The sequence below is a fragment of the Lagopus muta genome, chromosome 7 (genome assembly GCF_023343835.1).
Source record: "Lagopus muta isolate bLagMut1 chromosome 7, bLagMut1 primary, whole genome shotgun sequence".
In the NCBI taxonomy this organism is placed as follows: Eukaryota; Metazoa; Chordata; class Aves; order Galliformes; family Phasianidae; genus Lagopus; species Lagopus muta.
Window position 1 is genome coordinate 219,445 of NC_064439.1, and position 24,180 is coordinate 243,624.

General features: G+C 51.5%; 3 protein-coding genes across 3 annotated transcripts in view; 2 read left to right on the forward strand and 1 right to left on the reverse strand.

Moving 5' to 3' along the window:
* The window catches only part of SMARCD3 (SWI/SNF related, matrix associated, actin dependent regulator of chromatin, subfamily d, member 3), a 251,183-nt gene that overhangs the window by 99,190 nt on the left and 127,813 nt on the right, over positions 1-24,180 (reverse strand). The gene's annotated exons all lie outside the window — the stretch shown is intronic.
* Positions 61-10,387, forward strand: ABCF2 (ATP binding cassette subfamily F member 2). The gene is made up of 15 exons (XM_048951410.1): positions 61-197; positions 374-547; positions 2,465-2,677; positions 3,443-3,625; positions 3,943-4,114; positions 4,265-4,360; positions 5,407-5,509; positions 5,595-5,690; positions 5,785-5,904; positions 6,425-6,514; positions 6,710-6,820; positions 7,065-7,127; positions 7,589-7,717; positions 8,859-9,062; positions 9,788-10,387. The coding sequence occupies exons 2-15, from the start codon at positions 394-396 to the stop codon at positions 9,923-9,925; spliced, it is 1,872 nt and encodes a 623-aa protein (XP_048807367.1). The 5' UTR covers positions 61-197; positions 374-393; the 3' UTR covers positions 9,926-10,387.
* On the forward strand, positions 14,840-15,871 carry LOC125696137 (late histone H2B.L4). The gene is made up of 2 exons (XM_048951431.1): positions 14,840-14,976; positions 15,608-15,871. The coding sequence occupies exons 1-2, from the start codon at positions 14,857-14,859 to the stop codon at positions 15,842-15,844; spliced, it is 357 nt and encodes a 118-aa protein (XP_048807388.1). The 5' UTR covers positions 14,840-14,856; the 3' UTR covers positions 15,845-15,871.

Consider the following 24,180-nt stretch of genomic DNA (forward strand, 5'->3'; position numbering starts at 1 on the left):
CCAGTAGCACATCCGGGGCGGGGCCTGAGCCGGGCGGCGCGGTGCACGCCGGGATGCGCAGTGCCCTGCCTGGAGCGGCGCGGCCGCCCGGCGTGGGTGACGCTTCGCGCTCCGATTGGCTGCCGCGCCGGGGGGCGGGGCATGCGCACGCGGTAGCGGCTGTCCTGTTGCGACAGAAGGAAAGCGCGGAGCGGCCGGTGCGGGTTGATCTGCGCGGGCCGGGCCGGGCGCTTGCGGGCGGAAGGGTGCTGGGCGGGGATTGGTGCCGCGGGCGGTTCTCGACCCGGTCCGGTGGCGCCGCGTGCTCTGGGGCGGAGCGGGGATCCGGGGCGGGCCGGGGCGGCGCGGCCTAACGGCCTCTTTCCCATCGCAGCCGCTTCTCCCCGCCGCGCCATGCCCTCGGACCTGGCCAAGAAGAAGGCGGCCAAGAAAAAGGAGGCGGCGAAGGCCCGGCAGCGGCCCCGCCGCGCCCCGGAAGAGAACGGCGATGCCGGGACGGAGCCACAGGAGGTTCGGGCACCGGAGGCCAACGGAACGCCGCTGCCAGGTGAGAGGCGGTACTGCCCGATCCCGGCCTCGCCGCTACGGTTGTAGCCCGGCGGCGCCGCGTGCGTCCCGGCACCGGAGCGCCCCGAGGGCGCAGTCAGCGGGCGGCAATGGGGCCAGACTGCAGCGCGTGGGGCCGGCTGTGCAGACGCAGCGCCTCAGGGGCCGCTCCCTTCCGTGTACCGGCGGGGCTCCGTGATCGTCTGTACGCGGCTTCGTGCGGCTGTGGCGTTCCCTGGAGTCTCCTTTGGAACTGCCGGATGAAGGCAGAGCGCTGCCGGTACCCTCAGGCAGGCGCTGTCTCGAGCTCTTGGCACTTGAAGCCCGGCCCCGCTGGATTCGTGCTGCAGCAGGCGCTGTGTTCCTTTTTTCACTGTTAAAGTCAGCGAACCTCCGTCCGTTTCTCGGGGCTGCGCCTGGTCTGCAGGGGCCGAAGTCTTGAGGACCGTGGGTGAGGTGAAGCTTACCGGGGCGGCGCTCCCCCTGCCCGGTGACCCGCGGACTGCTGGGCACGTGTTTTCCAGGAGTGATAGCTTCGGGCCATAGCGCGATGTTTATGAGATGCTTAGCGCAGGACCCCGGGCGGGCAGAGGCCGTGCTGCGGGGAGCGCGGTGGAACCCTCTGCCGAGATCCCGGCTCTTGGCCGCCCCCGTGAGCCCGGCGGACCCCCGCCGTCCTGCGCTGCCCGGGCCCTGCTCTCGTGCTGCGACCGCGGGCGCCGCGTCCCGAGCCGCCGGCTGTGGGCGGGGCCTGGGCGCCCGCCCGGTCCGAGCCCGCCAATCGCTTTCAGTCGTCCTGGGTCATTTGCATGTCGCGCTCCCATTGGTGGAGGCAGGGCGGCGCGGGCCGAGCGCTCTCGGAGCGCTGAGGGCTCAGCCGGGTGCGGGGCTGCGCGGCGGGCGGCGGGTTGGAAAAGCGACTTGTTTGTGTCGGCCCCTGTGAAGGTGCCGTTTATCCGGCGCGGAGCTGCTTCGTGCCTCAGCCGGCGTGCCTGCACTGCTTTCACAGGACTTCTATGGCGGCGCTCTTTGCGGCGCTTCTCCCCGTAGGCAGGGCTGGCTGCGGAGCCGCGGTGCTGCCCGGGGGGCTGCTGCTGGCGGTCGAGCCCAGCGGCGTTGCTCGGTGCCGTAACGCGGGCGGTCTGAGCGGCACGGCTCCGCTCTCCTTTGCTGAGTGTTGTAGCGTCCCTGGTGCGCTTTCCTTCAAACGGCAGATTGTCATCGGGGTGAGAATGGAGCTGTGAGCGCAGCAGCAGCAGAGCTATGGCTCTGTCCGACAGCACGAGCAAACAGATGGGCCTGTTGTCTCCTCAGAAGTTGGTGGGGTCTCTTAAGATGGCGCTGCTTCTCTTATCTTTCCTGTTATTTACTTCCTGCCCAAGGTCCCTTGAGGCCAGCCTTTTTTTAAGTGTCCTTAAACTGTTTAAGTGTCCTTAAACTAGCGACCAAAAGTGCAGAAGCCTTTTCTCCATCACAGCCCTTTGTGCACAGAATGGCCTGGGTTGGAAGGGACCCCAAGGATCACAAAGCTCCAACCCCCACCACAGGCAGGGCCACCAACTTCCACATTTCATAGCAGCCCAGGCTGCTCAGGGCCCCATCCGACCTGGCCTTGAACATCTCCAGGTGTTCAGCCATAGAGGGCTGTCCACCACTTGGATCCCAGGCCAGCTGCTCTGGCTGCTCCCTGCGTTGCTTTGGTCAGCTCATGTTTTTAGAGCAGCTGTAAGTCGTGTCAGATTGCTACGCCTCCATGTGCTGAACTGCAGAACAACGCTGTTGCTCTAGGCCTCCTCAGTATTTCTGTAGCAGTGGTGATGCTGCTTATTGTTATAGTCCTGGTCTTACTGGTTTAGGGGCTTACAGCTTCCTGTGTGTTTGTGAGTCAGCAGCACTTCTGATTCTTCTCTCCATACAGAAGTGGATGCTCTCACGAAAGAGCTGGAGGACTTTGAATTGAAGAAAGCTGCTGCTCGTGCTGTGACAGGAGTGCTGGCTTCCCATCCCAACAGCACTGATGTGCACATCATTAACCTCTCGCTGACCTTCCATGGCCAAGAGCTGCTGAGCGATACAAAACTTGAGCTGAATTCCGGGAGGCGATACGGCCTCATTGGACTCAATGGGATCGGTGAGTTGTGGGCCTCCTGGTGCTCAGTGAAGGTTCTGTGATGCTGAGAAGTTGGATGGATGTGTGGGGTAAATGCTGGAAACCAGAAAAATGGCTTGTGGATGTGGGTGGGACATGGCACTGTCATCTCCTGCATTTCTCCATACGTGAGCAATTGTTGGCAGGAGCATGAGGTCGCATCCTGGCTTTGGACTGTGCTTTTGGACTGGTTTCTGTGGAGAGCAGGGTGAGATGCCTGGGATCTGTGAATCTGATTCCTTATTGCAGGCTTTGTGTAGCAGTCAGCCCAACACTGCTGCTGCTGGCTGAACAAATGTCACAGTATGGAGTGGTTGGCAGTGTGTATGATTGCTGGGGAAATAGTGCTGTGTATGGAAAGGTGCAGAATATGGGTACAGCTGAAGAAGAGCTAGTAACAGTGATGAGCTGTTTAACTTCCAGGCTCTCTCATGATGAGTATAACGTTTTTCTCTTATTAGAAGAGTCTTTAGAGGCTGATGCCGTGGTAACAGATGTTAGATCTGATTAGGCAGCAAGAAGTATACAGCAGAGATAAAGCTCCCTATACCTGAGTGAGTGCTGAACTGCAGTGGTGCTGCTGTCTCCCTGATTTCTTATGGGCAAGAAGTTGTCAAGGATTTTCTTGGGTTGTAAAGAGAGAGAGTAATGTGATCTAATTGTATCTCACCTGTGGGTTGTTTGTTTTTTTTGTGGCTTATCTAACTGAATCCAGCAGATAACTGTGGAGTGTCTGTCTGCACACAGGGAAATCCATGCTTTTGTCAGCTATTGGGAAACGAGAAGTGCCCATTCCAGAGCACATCGACATCTATCACCTGACCCGAGAGATGCCTCCCAGTGACAAGACCCCTCTGCAGTGTGTGATGGAGGTGGATACAGAGAGGTCCATGTTAGAACGAGAAGCAGAGCGTCTGGCTCACGAAGATGGTAAAGCTTTTCAGAGTCCCTGTGGACAAGGGCACTTAGTCCACTTTCCCTTCCCACTGAAGAAAAGGTCTTACCTGAGTTCCTTGGCAGTTTTTACTGTACCTCTGTCTCCCAACTGCCCTGTAGTTGAAAAGTCCTGTAGGATTCCACTTCTTTAGGTAATAATCCTATGCAGCTGCTTAAGAAGTACCTAAGGCATGCGAGTGGAGAGGTCAGAGTAGTGGTGAAGCAGATGGACTTTGAACTTTCTCAGCTGTACGTACATGCAGCTGAGAGCCCATTATTGCTGAAGTGCTGACAGGCAGGCTCTTTTTCAGCGGAGTGTGAGAAACTCATGGAGTTGTATGAACGTCTGGAGGAGCTGGATGCTGACAAGGCAGAAGCGCGGGCCTCCCGTATCCTACACGGCTTGGGGTTTACGCCAGCCATGCAGAGGAAGAAGCTGAAGGACTTTAGTGGTGGCTGGAGAATGAGGGTGGCTCTTGCGAGGTGAGTGGTACGGTGCCTGCTGCCTCCGGGGAGAATGCCTGGCTGTTCCTGAGCTCAAAGCCACGAAACAGTTCCGAGAACTTAGAGCAGAGCTCAGAGGCTTTGGGTACTGACATTTACCTTATGCTGTCATCTTCCCTCTCCTTTTAGAGCCCTCTTCATTCGGCCATTTATGCTACTGCTAGATGAACCCACAAACCACCTTGACCTGGATGCCTGCGTGTGGTTGGAAGAAGAACTGAAAACGTAAGCATGGAGAAGTGTGCAGCTTCCCTGGGCTGTGGTTGTCTGCACAAACATCTTGTCAGCACGTGAAGCAAGTGCTACAGAAATAATTGTCTATAGTTCTTGTGGCTGCATGACTATGCTGCAGCACCAGTTATACCCTCATGTAGCTTGCTGGTACGTGTTTGTTACAGAGGGGTTCTTGACACAAAGGCAATGATTTCAAGACAAGCCTGTCTCTTTCTCAGTGAAGAAATAAGAAGTACTGGTTTATACTTACCTATACTGGTTAAACCTACTTCCTGAAGGCCAGGAGCAGCCCTGGCAGCTGCGTGCTCTACCAGTAGTGTGAGCTTTCCAGACCTGGCATACAGCTCAACTTTCTGCATATTGTTTTTCTGTTGTCTGTAGTGTCTGAGTCTCAGTTTCATCTTGTTATGGTATGTCAAGGTAACTGGGTGTTGTAAACGAAGTTAAAATGTCAGTGATTGGTTAAAATGTTCAGGAATAGCCATGAAATTTGATATCCGGGTTGTGCATTAAAAACATTGTGAATGCAAGCATGTGAGAAGGGCTTTTCTTTTGCAGAGGTTATTCCACCAGCTCTGTCGGTTGAACCTTCTGCATGTCTGTTTGATAAATCAGATGTTTTAGGAAAGTAATCAGAACCTCTCTTTTTGGGAGGGTGCGTTTACCAGTCATTGCACAGATTTGGAGTCAGTCTCAGTGTGCCTAAGGGATAGCAGTCAGTAACAAGACAAAAATGAGAAGCAAAGGTTGGAATTTCTAAGAAGTGTGATAGCAGTGGAGTTGTGCATCAGTAGCACTGCTAATCCACCACACAACTTTTAACTCTTTGTGAGTATGGGGGAAGAATGCTGTGCAGTGGAGGGCGTCTTACAAAGCCGGATGCAGCTACTTACTGCAAAATTCCTGAAGCATCTCTGAGGCTGTTATCTTTTTGCTCTTCGTTTGCCTATAGACAGAAGAGCTCTGGTGCACATAAATCCCTTGTCGCCATCAGGGCCAGTGAGCAGTTCTTTTTATTGAGTTCTGTGGTGTCGCAGGTTCAAGCGGATCCTCGTGCTGATATCCCACTCCCAGGACTTCCTGAATGGCATCTGCACCAACATCATCCACATGCACAACCGCAAACTGAAGTACTATACGGTGAGTGAGCGGTGTTCTGCCAGCCAGCAGAAACAGGGTGCTGTCCTCTGGGGTCTGTCTGATGTTCTGTGCTCCACCTCTTCAGGGAAATTATGATCAATATGTCAAAACTCGCTTGGAACTGGAAGAAAACCAAATGAAGCGTTTCCACTGGGAGCAAGATCAGATTGCCCACATGAAGGTATCTGCCTGCCTGCACAAACGTCTTTCTGCCCAGGCCTGTGGGCACCTCAGCCATTTTATCACGGCTTTTGGCTAACTGTATTTTGTTGCAGAATTACATTGCACGATTTGGTCATGGCAGTGCAAAGCTGGCCAGGCAAGCTCAGAGCAAGGAGAAGACCCTTCAAAAAATGATGGCTTCTGGCTTGACAGAGAGAGTGGTAAATGACAAGGTGAGATCTCTAATAGGATTGCATCTAGAGATCAGTACAGGAAACTTGGGCTGGATAAGCAGAATGAACTTTAGCTGACAGCAGGAATGGCTGACACAGCAGAAAGAAAGAATGGAAACCCCTTCTGCATGACAGAAGGTTAAATTTACTGAAGTCAGTGTAGTGTTGAGGAGTTAAAGAGGAGAATTAACTTTTTCCAGTTGAGAGAAAGGGATTTGTGATACCAGTAGGGGCTCTTTTGCAGACATGGAAACGAATGTCTAAAAAATTAGAGATCTGGGAAGATGCTCAGAGTAACCCCTGCTTATTTGAAGAGTTTAAGCCCCCAGTTGCTTCAAGGGGAAAGAAACAGGGAATTGTTAGGCAGCAGATGAGCTTGCATGAGTTGTTACAGGGCTCTTAGAAAGGTTGTGTTTTATTACTTTGGTTTGAAGATGATGCCTGTAGTGAGGTTGTACTGGAATAACAAGGCTAGCTTGTGCTCCAGGTTGTCTAACAAGTGGATATTCTTTCTTGACAGACTTTATCATTCTATTTCCCACCCTGTGGAAAAATCCCTCCTCCTGTCATCATGGTGCAGAACGTCAGCTTCAAATACACAAAGGATGGCGTAAGTACAGAACGTGTGCAGGTCGTGTGAAAGCCACGTGTATCTGTGCCTTGTTGGGAAGTGTGAGGCTTCTGGAATCAGACTTCTTGGCAGTGCTGATACTGAGTCTGCTGGGGACAGAGCTGTACAGTTGCATGGAGATTCTGGGTAGTAGTGGAAAGGCATGTTATGTGTAATGATTTGTGTGGCTTGCAGCCGTGGATCTATAACAACCTGGAGTTTGGGATTGACCTGGATACCCGTGTCGCTCTTGTTGGACCCAACGGAGCTGGAAAGTCAACGCTGCTGAAACTGCTCACAGGAGAGGTATGCCTACAGCATCGTCTTCCCTGTTTTGGCCCTTTATTCTTTGGGTAGTCTTCAGTGGGTCAGCACTTGTTCACCACGGTACTCCATCAGACTTTAGGATTTCCAAAGGGCTTTCTCTGTCACGCTGTACATTCAGACTGCATCTTCTGCACTGGGGAGGAGACGGATAGATTCTGTTCATTCTGGCATAGAGTAAAAGGAGGGATTTCACGGTGAAATAACTTTTATCTTCCCCTTCTAGTTGCTGCCCACAGATGGGATGATTCGCAAGCATTCACATGTGAAGATTGGCAGATACCACCAGGTACTCCCTGTGGCAACCATCAGGAACATGAAATACTGGGGAAAAAGCTGCCAAGAACGAGGAATGTTTATCCTCTCCGCCTGCTTCTAAGGCCCATCTCACTGCTGTTCTGTGCCTTGAGCTTGGGGAGGAAACTGTTCTGCTGGCAGAACGGGCTCCACCCAATGTTCTTGTCCCAAAAAGAGGCTTGATGTGGTTCTTTCTGTTTAGCCTCTCACCTTGTACAGGAGAGATGGTTGCCTTGTGCTTGATATTGGACAAATCTGTTATTCTGAAGCAGTACACTGCTCCTGGAAAGGAGACTCCTTCCCTAACAGTTCAGCACAGTGAATACACTGGGTGTGAGATTATAATGTGTTCTGCTGCCTAGCTGGTACCAGAGAGATGGAAGGGGGGGAGCTACTTCTGACCAGGAGGTGGGTGGCATGCACAGGCTGAAGCTGGCTCTTCTTCTCTGTCAGCACTTGCAAGAGCAGTTGGACTTAGACCTCTCACCCCTGGAGTACATGATGAAATGCTACCCAGAAATCAAAGAGAAGGAGGAGATGAGAAAAATCATTGGCAGATACGGTCTGACAGGGAAACAGCAGGTGAGTATAAGCTGTTGAAGTTTTCTTTACTCATTGGGGATGTAGAACTACTGTGTTTTCTGTTGCTCTGCTGATGTCTGTCAGTGTGATGCAGTGTGAAGCACGGCATGTCACAGATTCTGAATGCTTTTTCCTTCTCCACTTTTAAAACTGGAGGAAAATAACTCGTGCCTTAGAGGAACTTTGTTGTCTTAATTTCAGCTGGGATGGAATTGTTTTCTTCAGAGGCCTGGTATGATGTGTTTTGGTTCTAGGAGAAAAACAATGTTGTTAACACTGTGATGTCCATAGTTGCTGCTAAGCAGTGTTGTGCAGAGCCAAGGCCGTTCTCAGCAAAGGGCCCCAGGAGCTGGGAGGGAACAGAATCAGAACAGCTGACTTAAACTGGCAAAGGGATATTGCATAGAGCGTGGCATCCAGCAGAAAGAGCTTTGAAGGGGGTGGGAGTTCATCTCTCTTCAATTTCCTGGGGGCTACCTGGGCGTCGGTTGGAGGGTGGTGGCAATTGCTTGTGCATCACTTATTATATATTATATTATATTATATTATATTTTTTGGTCTATGTATTTGTCATAATTATCATCCTTTTCTTTTCTCTCAATAAATAGTTTTATCTCAACCCACGAGTTCTGCCAATAACTGTGTAGTGCTCAGCGACCTGCTGAGTTAAACCACATTTCTACTGAAGCAATGTGTTTTTGTGTTGAGGTGGGTGACCCTCCTCGATCTGGGTTGAGGAACAAAGACAGGCTGTGGCATAGTGCTAGCCTCAAACGTGTTTTAATTGTAGCTTGAACTGGCTTGCTTATTTCTGTTTGCGATGTGAATGCTGGTAGGAGAGGCAAAAGTAAGTTTAGGCTTGTGTCAGGATGGAATGAACAGACAGAGCTCGTCTGACTGCCCTCTGGACCTCTAACAGGAGCTGGGTCTTGGGGTGGACACCTCTTTCAGAAGCTGCTGGAATCCCCTTGTTTTGCTGATTAAGGAAGCCTAGGCTAGGTGTACTCCTGATGTGCCTCGCGCCACGCATCTGCTGCAAGCACAGTTTGAGATGTGAATGTTTTCTGATCAGCGTGGCAGTGCAGGAACTGGTGCTGTTCAGTTCCCTGGCGGAGCTGCAAACAGTGTCTTTGTGTGACAGGTGAGCCCCATCCGGAACCTCTCCGACGGGCAGAAGTGCCGTGTGTGCTTTGCGTGGCTGGCCTGGCAGAATCCCCACATGCTTTTCCTGGATGAGCCCACCAACCACCTGGACATCGAAACTATAGATGCTCTGGCGGATGCTATCAATGACTTTGAAGGAGGAATGATGCTCGTCAGCCACGACTTCAGACTCATCCAACAGGTAAAGAGAGCAGCGAATTTTTGCAAAGCACCTTTCCAACGTTCTGAGTTATTAATCAGGGGGTTTTCAGCTGTCTGCTCCTTATCCCAAAAAGATATGAGTGGAAAAAGTCACGATTCCTTTGCCATGTTCGTGTCGAATGATTACCCGGCCTTGGAGAACACTTGAAGGAGGAAACAAATACTAATAGTGAAGGATAAGTTAAATAGAAATCATGACATGCTGTGGGAGCTCTAGCTAGGTTGTTTGAAACAGTGCTGGAGTAATTTTAGCAGAGTTTTCTTTCTCACTTTGTCTGCACAGGGGAGGGAAGTTGCTTCAGTTGCACATAAATGTCAGTTGCTGATTTATCAGCAATTGATTTGTCAGTAAGTTCAGCTATGACTTTGTTTTCCAGTGCAGCAAATCCAAGTAGTTCACGTCAAGAACCACCTTTCTTCAATTCCCAATTTAGCAGGCAATTAATTTCTTTTTCATCTACAAACAAACAAAAGAAATGTTGAGGAGTCAAAGACTGTTCTAAAATTGTACATCCTTTGTTCAGAAAATACCAGATAGGTATTTCCCTGCAGATGTTTTTCTTTGGTAACTGAATGTATGAAACCTAACAGGCTCTTTCCTCCTCGTACTTCAAAGAGTGGGGTTTGTTAATTTGGTCACGTTGGTAAAAAGTAGAGAATGCTGCATCATGACCTGTCCTCCGTCTCCTCGTGTGCTCCCTTCAGGTTGCTCAGGAGATCTGGGTCTGTGAGAAGCAGACAATCACCAAGTGGCAAGGGGACATCCTTGCCTATAAGGAGCACCTCAAGTCCAAGCTGGTGGATGAGGATCCGCAGCTCACCAAGAGGACCCACAACGTGTGAGCTCCGAGCGGCTGCCCAGGTGCTCTCCAGCAGACTGACAGTGGCCAAGTGACGCGCTCACCTGTTGACTGGAGTGGGGCTGCTGCTACATGTGGCTGTGTTCTAGGATTGCTGCAATACTGCTTCCCCTTGACTTGCCTTGCGCCTCTGTATCTGGACAGATCTCTTCTCTCCCGATCTGGCTTAATTTGGGCAGCCATTTCCCGTATTTAGAAGTCCCATCTGAGCCAGACCTTGGATCCGGCAGCCTGTGCTGTGGCAGGTAGGGTGTCTGAGTTGCAGTGATACAGAAGTGGAGACCCCGGCCCAGCTTATCCTGCATCTTCCTCCCCAGTTTCTGCTTCAGTTTAGATACTTCACTTCCAACTCCTCTGGCCTTGGTTTGTTTTTAACTATTATTTAACAGTGTAATTACAAGATCTGCCTGAGAACCCATCAGTCAATAAAGAGGGAAGAACAGTCTCGTTTTGTGAGCTGTGGTGGTTGCTGGGGCGTGCTGGGCTCATCGGCCGATATGGGTTTACCAAAGCTCACTGCTGCCAAAGTCCTCTTGTTATGACCAGAAATTGTGCTACCTGTGAAGGGGCGAGCACTGGGCTCTGGAGCTGGGCACAGAGCAGAACCCACGGCTGGAATACTGGGGCTTCCAGGTAATGACAGAAGGGGGAGCAAGCTACACATGCTTTTGTTGTTGTTCATAGATACAGCTCGAAAGGTTCCAAAGATTGGAAAGTAGAGATGAAATGTAGATCTATAGAATACCAGTGTGTGTGCTCCACGACAGAGCAGCTTTGATGCATGTTTTTTCTTTCATCTTGAATTTAATGGGCCTAATACAAGGCTCTCAATAAATCAGGATTTTGGGGCTATGAATTATTTATTTGTTCCTAACAGGTTTAACTAAATAACACTAATCAGCTGAAGTTAGTTTAACGTCTATTTTTGTTCTGAATAACAAATTCTTAGAAAACTTAGTGCTAAAGCTGTACCTTCTGCCAGAGCAACTGGAGTCATTTCTTGAATAAAATATCTTCCTTGTGTATTTTTAAAACAATGAGAATACACTTAAAAAAAAAATCCTTCATGATCATGAGTTATCATTTAATTACTACACATGAGAACGGCAGCACGAGGCCATGGGAGGCTCAGTACTGTGCTCCTGCCCTGCAGGTGGCTGTGCTTCCTTGGAGCTTTCTCAGCTGCCAGCCGTGCGCCTTTGGCCTTTTGAGCAAACCTTTTCCTCCTGTTATCCAAAGAGGCCCTCCAAGCTGTGGATGGCTGCTATGGGAGCACTGCATCACCCATGGGAGAAGTGTCACGGGGAGAGCCACAGAGCATCATGACTTGTTGATCATTTTAGTTCTGAGAGGAGATAAAGTGATGCAGGTTAATGTAAATGCTGTTCAAGTTCCTCATATGGAAAAGTCTGAATTGCACTGAAAAGTCATTTAAATGAACAGTAATTTAAAGTCACTACGCAGTGTAGTACTTGGAAGTTAACAGAGGTAGTGATGGAGAAAAAGCCACAAGCGAGTAATTAACAGGTTAAGACCTGACTGGTGTCACTGAACTTGAAACAAGAGCAGATTAATGAGTGTCTTCATTAGTTCTGCTCTCCAGCTTTTCAGAAGATGGTGGTGAGCTGGAAGGGTGGCGGTGAGAATGATGAGGTCTGGAAATCCTGCCGGAGGCTGAAGCTGCTTTTTCTTAGCAGCAAAGCCACGCTTCAGATCTGTAGCCATGGGGGCAATAAGAAATGCAGGTTGTCGTCTTAGACTGAGCTCTCTGAGAACAGCACTTTGAGGAAGACACAGGGATGCTGGGATGGCAGACAGGAGTTGGAGAATTCTTGTAGATGATGCAGCAACTATCAGAGCTCTGTCAGCTGTCTGCTGAGGTGAAACAAAAGTTCTGAGTTGCAGACCAGCTTCTGATTGAGCAAACAATGCCCAGAGCTTCCTATTCAAAGCAAAGTGGCTGTAACTGCACTAGAGGTCACTAAGATTTGTTGAATGGAGTACAAGTGCACGTTTTAGCAGTTCTGTTTGTCATCCTTGGTCTGTACCTGTGCAGTGGTGACCATTTGTTCCATGGAAGCAGCTGTGAACGTGACCCACAGCGGATTGCTGTGCCTGGGCACTGGCGTTCTGTGCTGCCTGGGCTGGGGCTTGTCTGAACAAGTGGAACCATCTGGACACACTGAGAAAGCCTGGAGTCTCTGCCAGTAACTCTTGTTTGTAGAGTAGAAGTGAAGTTGCCTCGCACCACAGCTATGGCCAAAGGTGGCAGGTGGAATATCTGGTACAGAGCTGTGGGATTCCCTCATCTCTGTGGTGTGAGTCAATATACAGATCACAAAAAGAGCACGAGGATCAGTCTGGCCCAGCACACAGCTTCCAGGTGGACAAACTCTAGAACATCCAATCTGGTGAAATTATGTGTTACACACATGGGTGTGAAAGAAGGGAGATGTTAATTCCCTAAAATGGGGAATACAAGTGTGACTGTACTGCTACATCCTTGCGATGTGACATCTGGTGCTCAATCCAAGCAATGCCACCAACAGGGCTTCCTTCTAACTAAGAGTTTTGTCAGAAATGCAGTACAAAACTACAAAAAAAAACAAGCACACACAACTGCCAGTGTCAGACACAGCTGCATCTGTGTCACAACAGCTAACAGCTCCATTCGCACTGGGGAGCATTTGTGTGCTCTGACTGGTGGAAAAGCAGCGCTGGCACAGCATGCAGCCCCCCACAAACAGCATCTCTGCTATTTACAGCTTGGTACGTGGGGTGGGTGCACCTCAGAGTGCCTGTGCTGTACCCAACCTGTGCACAGCCTCTTCCAAAAGAAAAGCAGAGCTGTGGCATGCTCCTTACGCCCAGTGCGAGTCCATCAGCATCTCTTGATGTTGACAGACTGTGCTGCATGTGCTGCTCCCATTCCAGAAGGACGTGCTGCCCATTATCATCCATGCCCAAGCTCCTCCTTTTCCACAGCTGTGCTGCCATGACTGTTCCAGGCCGTCCCAGGTGTTCACTGATATTTCAGTTGCTGGGTTGAGGAGTCCCTCCGTGGATCCCATTTGTAGCTGCGACATCGGCAGGGAGGGCAGTCAGATGCTCCCTCTGAGGACTGGCCTAGAACTGAGCTGAGCTCAGGGAGATGCTGCAGGCCACAGTGACGGTGATGGATGCAGTGTGGCTCCCACACTCTGCCCATGGAGTGATTTGCTAAGGATGTGCAGCAGGCAGGACTGCCTGTCCAGGCTGGCTGAGCTGTGGGAGGAATGATCTACCTATAGACTTCAGCAAAGCCTTTGACACAGTCTCCCATAGTGTTCTGTTGGATAAGCTGGCAGCTTGGACAGGTACACTGTTTGCTGGGTAAAGAGCGGGCTGGATTGCCAGGCCCAGAGAGCAGTGGAGAATGGAGTTAAATCCGGCTGGCAACGGCTCACAGCTGCAGCTCCCCAGGGCTCGGTGCTGGGGCCTGTCCTCTTCAGTGTCTTTATGGACAGTCTGGATGAAGACGCTGAGTGCACCCTCACTATGCAGATGACACCAGGTCGGGAGGCAGCGTTGATCTGCCTGGGGGGAGGAAGGCCATGCAGAGCGGTCTGGACAGGCTGGGTAGCTGGGCTGAGGACAGTGGGATGAAGTTCAACAAGAACAAGGGCTGGGTCCTGCACTTTGGCCACAACAACCTCAAGGCAACACAGCAGGCTTGGGGCAGAACGGCTGAAAGACTGGAAAAAACAGACCTGGGAGTGTTGGTTGACACTCAGCTAAATATGAGCTAGCCGTGTGCCCAGGAGGCCAAGAAGGCCTATGGCATCGTGGCTTGCATCAGAAATAGTGTTGCCAGCGGAGGCAGGGAAGTGATCGCCTGCTGTACCCAGCCCTGCCGAAGCCACATCTGGAGAAATGTGTTCAGCTCTGGGCCCCTCACAGCCAGGAAGACATGGAGCTGTGCAGTGTGTGCACAGGAGGGCAGTGCAGCTGGGAGGTCAGGAGCACAAATCTCACAGGGAGCAGCTGAGGGAGCTGGGATCGTGCAGCCTGGAGAGGCTCAGGGGAGACCTTAAGGCTCTCTACAACTGCCTGGAAGGAGGTGGTGGTGAGGACAAGGTCGGCCTCTTCTCCCACATAACAACGATATGGTGAGAAGGAACAGCCTCAAGTTGTGCCAGGAGAGGCTCAGGTTGGATGTTAGGAACAGTTTCTGCTCTGGAAGGGTGGTCAGGCGCAGGAACAGGCTGCCCAGGGAGGTGGTGGAGCTGCTATGCCTGGAGCTGTTCAAGAAACGTCGAGATGCTGAACAGACCAATATGGTTTGGTGGGGAAATGGTGGGGGTAGGTGGACGGTTGGACTGGATGATCTCAGAGGTCTTTTCCAACCTTGGTGGTTCTATGCTCCTATGAATGCTGGCTGTTGGGATGCTTGTAATGCTATCACTCCATGGGAAGCCCGCCGTTCCTCCATTTACTGTCCATCCACTGACTGAATCACCTGTTCCACGTCATAACAGCGGCCCAACACATTTGGTTGTGGGAGCAGAGTCTGGAGTGCTGTGATCCACAGCCTTCCACTAAAGCAGGAATCCTTTCTTCTAAGCCCCCAGGGAGACCCAGAAGCAGACCTCCTCCAGTAGTCTGCCCACATGAACAGGGCACTGCCACTCTTACCTGTGTCTTTGCCCATGTTACCTTCTAGCTTCTCAGCTCTGAAAGTTCAGTTCAGTTCAGTTCAGTCGACAACTTCCAAGCTTCTCACAGGGCAGCCTTCTGCCTGGGGGAATCATCAGGCACAGATGTGCACCTTTAGGGGCTGCACCTGGGGCTGGAGAGGGGCTGTGGCCCTCCTATAAAAGCAGCCCAATGTAGTAAGTGATTGCTCTGCTTGAGCTTGCCTAGGGAGAGGCTAAGATGAGTGCAGAAGGTGGGAGGATGCATGGTCGTGCTTCCTCCTCTGGTGACAAGAAGTCCAAGAAAAAGCCTAAGAGAAAGGAAACTTATTCAGTCTATATCTACAAAGTACTGAAGCAGGTGAGTAATTATTTCCCTTCTATTAAGAGCTGTTTTGCATGTGAAGTTAATTCTGCCCATTGCATTTAATCCTGTAAAGGAGGAGAAAGAAAAATCTGCTTTTAAATGAACTTGTGAAGACAGTGTATGGGAGAGCCCTGGCTGAATCTAATGTGGGGAGTGGGAAAGGATCTTCCAGTAGGTGATGAGAGAGTTCTAGATTAGAAGAGGATTCCTAGAATGAACCCTGGTGCGTGACTCTGCATCAGGCAGTAGCAGCAGAGTTGCTGGGGCAGGAGGAGCTGCTGCTGGCCTTGTGGGCAGGAACTGAAATCTTATCTTTCTGGAGGCTGGGAGAGTGGACAACTTTTGTTGGGGAGAGAAGGAAAGGCATGTGAGAGGTGGCTGTGGCCTGCAGCAGGGTGGCGTTCCCCCCAGCCCTTGCAGGTTTGTTTCCCCTGAGGGCCTGTGCAGACTCTCTTATCAGGACATCTATTTGGGCTAAAGGGACCGGTCACCAATGTGAGACACTTGGTCGCAGCTATTTCTCCCCGGAGATACAAAGGGTGGCCCCGTTCTTCCAAGGTTAGTGTAGCCCTACTGCCTGTCGGATGGTAGATGTATGTGACAGTGCTTCATTTGCACCTTGCAGGTGCACCCTGACACAGGAATCTCCTCCAAGGCCATGAGCATCATGAACTCGTTTGTCAATGACATCTTTGAGCGGCTGGCAGTGGAGGCGTCGCGCCTGGCTCAGTACAACCACCGCTCCACCATCACCAGCAGAGAGGTGCAGACAGCCGTGCGGCTCCTGCTGCCTGGTGAGCTGGCCAAGCATGCTGTGTCCGAAGGCACCAAGGCTGTCACCAAGTACACCAGCAGCAAGTGATGCTGTGTTGCAATAAAGCTTCCTGCTCTGACTGCACTCTGTCTGTCGTGGTGCTGTGAGGGCCGTGCAGCTGCTGTTGGGTGTTTCCGGAGTACAGTGTACAAATGGCTTGCCTTAACCAGACCTGGAGGGGTGGTGGTGTTCAGAAAGGCAAAGTATGGTTTTAAATTGCTGCCAGCTACTCTGAGAGGTGTTAAGTGGAACCTGGTCTGCTGGAGGGTGCGTTGGGTGGACCTTAATAGGCAACCCAGAAAGAGGATGGAGCACACATCTGCCATGGCTTATCCCACAAGTACTGATCGAATTGTTTTCCACATACTCCTCTTTAAGATGTGGAAACCTCAGAGGGGGAGTTGGGGAAAAAAGCTGGGTAAAAAGCCAGTGAAGTTACTGCAGTACCTGAATGTTCTGCAGTGTCTTCTGCTGCAGCTCAAACAATTCATCTGTGGTCTCAGCCCAACACAGTGCGCAAGGATGAGCTACGCACTGGGCCTGGCAGTTGGCTGCTCTTTAAGGGCTTGTCCTCATCATGAGCGTGATGAGCAGATGGGGAAAGCTTGTGCTGATATCGTACTTAGCAGGAGGGAAACTGTAAGTCATATTTTCTGTCGAGTTAGTATTGAGGGAGGAGGACTACTTCAGTTTTCCAGAAGCTTAACTGCTGTTCAGAGGGTTGGCTTCTGATGAAGGGGACCTGAAAGCTGATCTGAGAATCAAACCTGGTTCAGAGAAAGCTGCAGTTGGGGTGTTGGTAGGAGGCGCAACCAAAAAGTAGCGCAGATGGCAGGTAGAAAGTGCTGACTGTCAGCATGAAGTTTAAACTGCTGTAGGTGGTGAGTGAGTACAGGATTGTCTGTACAAAGAACAAAAAAAGATCCTGGGATGACAGAACAAGCAGTAAATGAGATCATTTATTTATTACAGACTTATATTTAATCAAACCTTGTGGTTTTTAATAAAAAACTACAAGAAAAGCCCCAAAACGCCTACTTACCTGTGAGCAAGGTGTCGAAGAGCAGTTGAATGTGGCAAACACCCCAAGATCAGCATGTCCAAAACTGCTGGTAATGCAGCAGAGCAGTGACCTCTTTGAACATGTGGAGAACTGCAGTAACAGAAAATGTTCTGTAAAGGCTTCTTACTGCACTTTGTTGCTTAGAGAGGAAATGTTCCACTCCGGGGAAGATGACAACGTGGCTGGGTGTGGGTCAGTTATCCTGGTATTTGTTCCAGCCAAAATAAATGCTGCTTTAAGGCTTGCTTGATATTAAACTAAGAGATTGGAATGTGTGCAATTAAGTGGTTTACGGAAAGAAGATCTTACCAAATGTTGATGGATAATGGCATAAGCTTGTCATCTTTAATTTGTGGTCCGTCTTGGCTTTAATTAGCTCTGTATGTAGCAGGTGGAGACCTTTTGGCTCTCCACTTCTTGGAGAGTTATCACAGATTACTGATGGAGGTTCCTCAATGCAGGCTTGATGCATCCAAATTTGGTTTGTTGCAGCAATAAAAAGCAAAACCTGCAAGTAGACTTGTAAAACCACCAATAATGCCTTTAACCTTTACATCGCGATTTTGGGGGCACTCTGACCTTGTTCATCAGAATTGTTTCAGCAGACTGATGGCCAGATGGTGTTTGTTTTGATCACTTTCAAACAAGAAGAGGCTGCTTTGCTTACACGCAGAAGGCTGGGGTCATTCTGGAAGCAAGATGAGTCCCTCCACAGTCCTCCAAACTCCTTGTTTCTGTTTCTTGTGTTCCTGATTGCAAAAGCTTATGTCATCTTCTAAGTCCCTCTTGCTCTTCCTCAACTGCCTCTTTAGTATGCTGGGCCTCTTTGCACCAGCCCAAATTACCAGAGTAGCCTTCATCCACTTGTAGCAGACAGAGGATGTACTAAATCCCTCTGTGTCACTTGGGCAGTTTGGGTAGAGTCACCCGGGGTGCAGTGAAGGTCCTCTTCCAGTTTGGTGGGACTGGTTGCTCCTATTCCAACATCTTCCCATTGTAGCAAAAATGGGGGTTGGAGCTTCAGGGGGAACCAGGGCTGTGGTGGAGCTGAGGTGACAGTATGTGGGGCGGTGCTGGACTTCACAAAGCTTATGACTGATGAATCTCATGAGCTGTGTGCCCTAACAGCGCTTGTCCTGGTGTCTGTGGGCTGCGTGCTGTGCAACAGGGGCAGGGTGCTGTGGCTGGGCTGTCTGCAATGCGGGCTCATGGGCACCTGGCACCCGGAGCAGGTTGGGAGTGTCCAGCCGAAGAGCTGGATTGAGAGCTCCCATTCACAGCTGAAGGTGAGCGGTGCCCCTCATTGCATGGGAAGTGATGTCCTGCTGCTTCCAACGCCGCACTGTCTGCATCTCGGCAGCAGCATTTGCGTTTCCCTGACCCGACTTTGCTGTTCGGCTCGTTGCGGCACGGGAAGCGCTCGCCGACAGCTCGGAGCTGCAGTTCTGCTCCTGCCCTGGAGGTGACTCCCTCTGCCTGCTGGATCTCGCATATATTCCTGCAGCACGGCCGAGGCTGCGCTGCTCCCAGCAGCTGCCAGTGACTGTAAGCTTCGCTCCGCGGTGCCCCGGCTCCCTCTGAGGTCACCGCACACGAGGGTAAGGCGACGGGAGGCAAGAGCGGCTGCCTCCTGGGAATGTCAGGTGGAGCTCCTGGCAGTGGCTGAGGAGTAAGGCCTTGCTGGTGCAGATCGTCCAGCTCTGCAATCTGTGCAGCCCCCAACCCTGCTGTTATTGGTTGGTTTTCTTGCACAGAGGCTGAGAAGGATGGCTTTGGTGGTTGGCCCCATGTCCCTCCTACATTGCTGTTTCCTCACAAATGTGGAAGGAGTTACAGCACGCAGCACAGGAGCTCCAGGCTCAAAAGGCCAAAAGGTTGGTCAGTCCTGGAGTGGTGAGCACTGCTCCGAGCCTGCCAGTCTCATCTGTGTTTCCTACATGGAGAAGATTCATGCTTTGCTGTGCAGGGGAATGTTGTCTGTTTGTCCATGGTGCAGCCACGTAGGGCTGCCTTGATAAACCTGCACAAGATTTGAGGGAGGGAATAAGAGAGACCTCATTGTGGCCTTCCAGTACTTCCAGGGAGCCGATAACAGGAAGGGGAAGGCTGTTTGCAAGGGTGGATGGTGACAGGACAAGGGGGAATGGTTTGAAACTGAGACAGGGGAGGTTTAGGTTGGATATGAGGAGGAAGTTTTTCCCCCAGAGGGTGGTGAGGCAGTGGCACAGGTTGCCCAAGGAGGCTGTGGATGCCCCATTCCTGCAGGCATTCAAGGCCAGGCTGGATGTGGCTCTGGGCAGCCTGGGCTGCTGGTTGGCGACCTGCACACAGCAGGGGGTTGGAACTGGATGAACATTGTGCTCCTTTGCAACCCAGGCCAGTCTATGGTTCTATGATAAGATGTTGTAGATCCTCCTCTCTTGAGGGACTGCTCCACGTACTTTTCTGAGGCTTTTGTGAGCACAGCTTCACAGCTCAGCTTCCTACAGACTGGACTTGTAGCTCTGTGCCTGTTTGTGCCCTGGTGCTCATTTGAATCAGCTGAGGTCTGAATGAAGTTTCTATGGGAGCAGTGAGTAAGCTGTTCCAACCAGCAGGGGAAACTGGTCATAGCAGCAGTGAGCCAGGAGCTGGTAAAAAGCACAGCTTAGCTTGGAGCTGTGCAGGTACTCTTCCGAAGAGCCTTGGGGCCACTTCAGCCCATCCAACTGCCTTCTTCCAAGTTTGCCCGTATCCTTGCAAGTCTCCCCATGAGCTCTCAGTGCTGCAGTGCAACACTGTCACGTTGCACATCCCTGGCCCCATGTCCATCTGCTTTGTTCCTATCAAACGTTTTTTATCAAACGTATTACGTGTGCCCATGGGACAGAAGCAACCTCTTTAGGGAAGGAGACCATGGGGCAGAGCACCTCTCTGGTCTGTGACGGGTGGTGCAGGTCTGGAGGGAGATAACTTTCTGGGCAACCTGCAGACCTATGTGCGTCTCTCTTCCCATGTTACTGTGTCCCTTGGCAGCAGTGCTGCCAGGTGGCTGCTCTGGTGCATCATTAGACGCTGTTCCAAATGGCTTAGGCAGGAATGGTTCAGCACTCAGAGGAAAACAAGCTGGTGATGGATAGCTCTGGTGATGCCAAAGCTGTTAAAATATGAACCTCTGAAGTGCAGCCAGGGTTTCAGCACAGAAAGGGACAGTGACTCTCATCCACTCTGTGCTCAGCTGCTGGAGATGGAGTGCGGAGCTGCTGCTGGCCTGTGTCCCTTCCCTTCTCTGCTTTGGGCTGAGACAGGCTGTTGTCTCTGAATAATGGCAACTCCTTAACTTGTTGTGGCCCAGAATCCCTGCCAGAGAATGGGAGACGAGTGATGATTGAAGGGCAGACAGACACTCCCCCTTGAGCACACATTGCTGTCTGAGGCTTTGTTGTGCCTGGTACTGTCCTGTGAAGGGACTGAGGAGCTGTGGCACCCTTGGCGCTGCTCTCCAACTATGCTCTGACCAGCAAGGATTGTTGCAAGTAGTTTATTTCCTCCTTTGTTGTTGCTCTGGAATCTTGGATGCAGCCAGCAGTAATGCTACTTTTTTCATCCCCCCTGCCTAGGAGGGGGGTGGAGAGGTATTCACAAGTTAATTTTCTTGAAAAGTAAATATTATCCAATATCTGTAATTCCATTGCAAGATAACGATGTGGGGCAGGAGGTATCCCTGTTCTAACGGCATTTCCAAGCCCTGCGTTGCCTCCTGCCAGACATGCAGGAATAGTGAGGGTCTGCTGCCTGGTTAGATCCTGTTGTGTGCTGAGATGTGGCCAGGGACTGCAGGGCTCGGTGCTGATCCAGTGCCATGGCCCCGAATGGAGGAGCCTGGGGCAGGGCAGTGCTTCTCTGCAGCCTGAGGATGGCAATGGGAGCGCTGGCTGGTGGTGCCCTGCGTGGCCTCCGGGTGGGAGGGGGGGGATGCTCCCCATGGCCCCATGCAGGGCGTAGGGCTGGAGGAGAGGATGACACTGGCAGAGTGGCCCCATGAGGAATGGCTGCTGCAGGCCACACGCCGTTTTCCCATTAGCGAGTGTTTAGTTCAGCGTTTTAAATAATTGTGTCCTCAGAATGATATTTAAAATCCATTTGGGAGGCAATGAGGCGGGAAAGTGCCTCTGCCATTGTGATGACGCTGCGCAGGCCATGCACACATGCATATTACAAACTCGTTACAAGCTCGTTTACACGCGCGCTGCTCGCTCCCCACACAACCTCTTTCTGATGTTCCTAATGTTTCTTCTTTCCCACCGTGGCTGCTTCCACCTGGCTAAAGGGAGAAACGCACTTGGTGAGGCTGCCCGGCGTCATTGCAGCGGGAGGAGCGGGGAGGTGGCCAGGTGCTGGCCTTTTGGTGGGCTGTGTGCTGGTGGCCCTGTCTGCCAGGCCTCCTGTCCTTCATGGCCACTGCAAAGCTGTGTCTGCTCTCAATGCGCCCCGCAGCTCCCAGGTGTGCTGCCCTGCTGTGGGAAGGGCTGCAGTGCCTGCAGCGGGGTGGCTGTGGGGCTGAGCAGCAGCACGCACCATTGGATGTCTGTGGGAGTCTGTGGCTGGAGGGGCCAGGCGTGAGGGAGCAGATGGAGCAGGAGCTTCAGCAGAGGTTTCCTGAGCACTGCTGGGTGGCTGGAAGGGAGGGCAGCCTCACTGCTCCTTCCTATTGCCATTCCTCTGCTGGATGGGCACGGCTGGCTGTCCTCCCAGGCTGTGCAAAGCAGAGCTCCTGTGCCGTGCTACACGGCTCCTGGCGCTGCTTTGTCCTCATCCCCTTGTCCTCTTCCTCCTGATCGTTTTCAGCACTAGGAGGTTCCAGCTGTGATTTTTTTTTTTGCTTGGTGCCACCTTAGGTCCAAAATTAGTGGGATGATTATCAAGCTCCCCATCTGTACTCAAATGCAGGCTGGACTCTGGCATCTGTATCCTCTGAATAGTAACAGCTCTGGCTGCTTTCCTGACTGTCCTGAATAGGAAACAGGTGACTACAGCACCCTATTTTCAGAAAAGACCCCTGTGCAGCTACCAGGGCTGAAGCGAAGTGGGGGTGAGGGCAGAGGCTGTCAAACCAGAGGATGACAGGATGCAAACATGCATGGGACCTGCCAGTAGACGATCCTGCTCCTAGCACTGATGGCTGCAGGTCTGCACTGCAGTGTCTCCCAGTGATGGTCAGCCGCTGACCCCGTGGCATTCTATGTGCACTGTTATACCATATGAGAATTACACTGTAAGCTTCCTGATTTTGATCTGCCCATCTTGGCCTCCAACACAAGGAAAGCTTAATGATAAAGCAAATAAATGGTGCAGGAAGAGTCAAAATGCACCTCTTCCAGTAACAGTAAAAATTCTTAGAAGAGGACTGATAGCTGAATACAACAGCAACATGCAGTTTTGAGGATGTACATCCTCTTCTCTCCTTGGGTCTGGCACGCGTTGTGGGGTTGCATGTGACCCCATTTACTCTGACTCTCTCAGTATTCTTTCCTTCCTCACACAGAGCTCCAAAACATTGGAGGCAGAACTTGCTAAAGGCCCTGAAGTCACTGGAGACAGAGGGTGCTGCTGATCTTATGTAGCTGGTATGAAAATAATGTACAAAAACAGTCAGGAGGAGGTGCTTCCTTCCCCCACCCCCCACCCGAGGCTGTGCAGCCCACTATGGTGCACACAGTGGGTTCGGTGAGCTGGATTTGAAGGAAAAACTTTGTGCTAACATAAAGAAAACGTTCTGATGGGAGGGAAGTCAGTGAGCTTTTTAGGAGGGGGAGGAAGAGTCTGATTGTGTTTTGTGCTTTTGTTTGTTTTTGTAGTGATGGAGGTAAGAAGACTCCACAGTACTGCTACTACTCCATAGCAGCAGCTGTTATAAAGCATGCAGAGAAATGTGCACAATCTCAGCTCAAGGTCTGTGAAACGTCCTGAATGTGGATGTGATGTCTGGAGCCCTCAGCTCTGCCCAGCAGCCCCTCTGGACCCGTTTCCTGGGTGGCTGTTGGCTGTGTGAATAGCTCTGAGGGTGGAAGTCTATGTCTGGATGCAGTGCCTAAGCCACAGCTGGGGAAGCACGACCCCATTGCTTCCAGTTGCTGCAGCAGCAGGAGTTGGAGGGACAGGCTGGAAAAGAGCTAGGGACTGGTAAATAAAGATAGTACTGGGTAAAAGGTGTCTGCTAGTAGTGCAAGAGACAGCAGAAGTGAAGGGATCATAGGGCAAGGACAAGAAAAATAGAATAAATAGTTGTGATTGTCTGTACCTATTGCCCTGGGACAGCACCTCTGGTCAGTTCTAGTCATCATCTGTCTGCAGAGAAGGGAGAGGGTTTGGGGAATGGGTGTCTGCACTGAGGGAAAATGAGAGAGCTGTGCACGTCTGTACAGATATGCACACAGACATGAGGGTTCTGTGGTGTGGTGAGCACAGAGAAATTGGGTGAGGCTGGAGGGTTCTGGATGTGAGTTTGAGGGAGGAAAGCCAGAGGTTGGATGTCAGGGGAAGTTGTGTGCTGTGAGAGCGGTGAGGGGCTGGAACAGCTGCCCAGAGAGGCTGTGATGCCCCGTCCATGCGTGGAGGTGTTGGAGGCCAGGTTGGATGGGGCCCTGGGCAGCCTGGGCTGCTGTGAGATGGGGAGGTTGGTGGCCCTGTGTTGGTGGTGGGTTGGAACTTGATGATCCTTGGGGTCCCTTCCAACCTGGGCCATTCTGTGATTCTATGAAAGTGGGGTTGGAGATAAGACCACACTGTTCTCCTGGAGAATAAGTACGCCTGTGTCCCCAGAGCCACACAAGTCATACCAGAGCAGTGTGTGCTCTGCTCGTGAGCATTGCTGATCTGTGCAGTGGCAGTGGGATCTCCTGTCCCAGCTCCTGGAAACAGACCTGGAACTAGATTGTGGGTTCTTTTGGGCTCTCCAGCTCTGGAAACAGACACTGAAAAGTACAGAAGTGAAATCCAGCCTCATGTGTAACCAGTGACACAATGTGCTTGTTTTGTGGGATAGATGGTGAAGTCCAGGAGAGACATCTGCAGGGCCAGTGTGGTGGCTTTAGCAGCACCTCGCTCTGCAGTGGGACTGTGTGGTCCAGGAAGTCAGTGAGTCTGTGCAGCTGAGAGGTGCAGAGCCTCCAGTGGCATCTTGCAGCGCTGCCCAGCACCCCGGGCTCTGGTCAGTTATAGGACTGGGCTGAGCACAGAGCACCATGCAGGGGATGGCTGATGTTCCTGCAGCAGCTGGTGAGTGACAGCCTGCCCAGCTGGAAGGTTATGTTGACAGGGCACAGCAATTAACAGCTTAGTT

Coding starts and splice junctions, on each gene's coding strand:
- ABCF2 (XM_048951410.1), top strand. CDS start 394: ATGCCCTCGGACCTGGCCAAGAAGAAGGCGGCCAAGAAAAAGGAGGCG. Junction 4,115..4,264: donor ATGAGGGTGGCTCTTGCGAG/GTGAGTGGTACG, acceptor CTCTCCTTTTAG/AGCCCTCTTCATTCGGCCAT. Junction 9,063..9,787: donor ACTTCAGACTCATCCAACAG/GTAAAGAGAGCA, acceptor TGCTCCCTTCAG/GTTGCTCAGGAGATCTGGGT.
- LOC125696137 (XM_048951431.1), top strand. CDS start 14,857: ATGAGTGCAGAAGGTGGGAGGATGCATGGTCGTGCTTCCTCCTCTGGT. Junction 14,977..15,607: donor TCTACAAAGTACTGAAGCAG/GTGAGTAATTAT, acceptor TGCACCTTGCAG/GTGCACCCTGACACAGGAAT.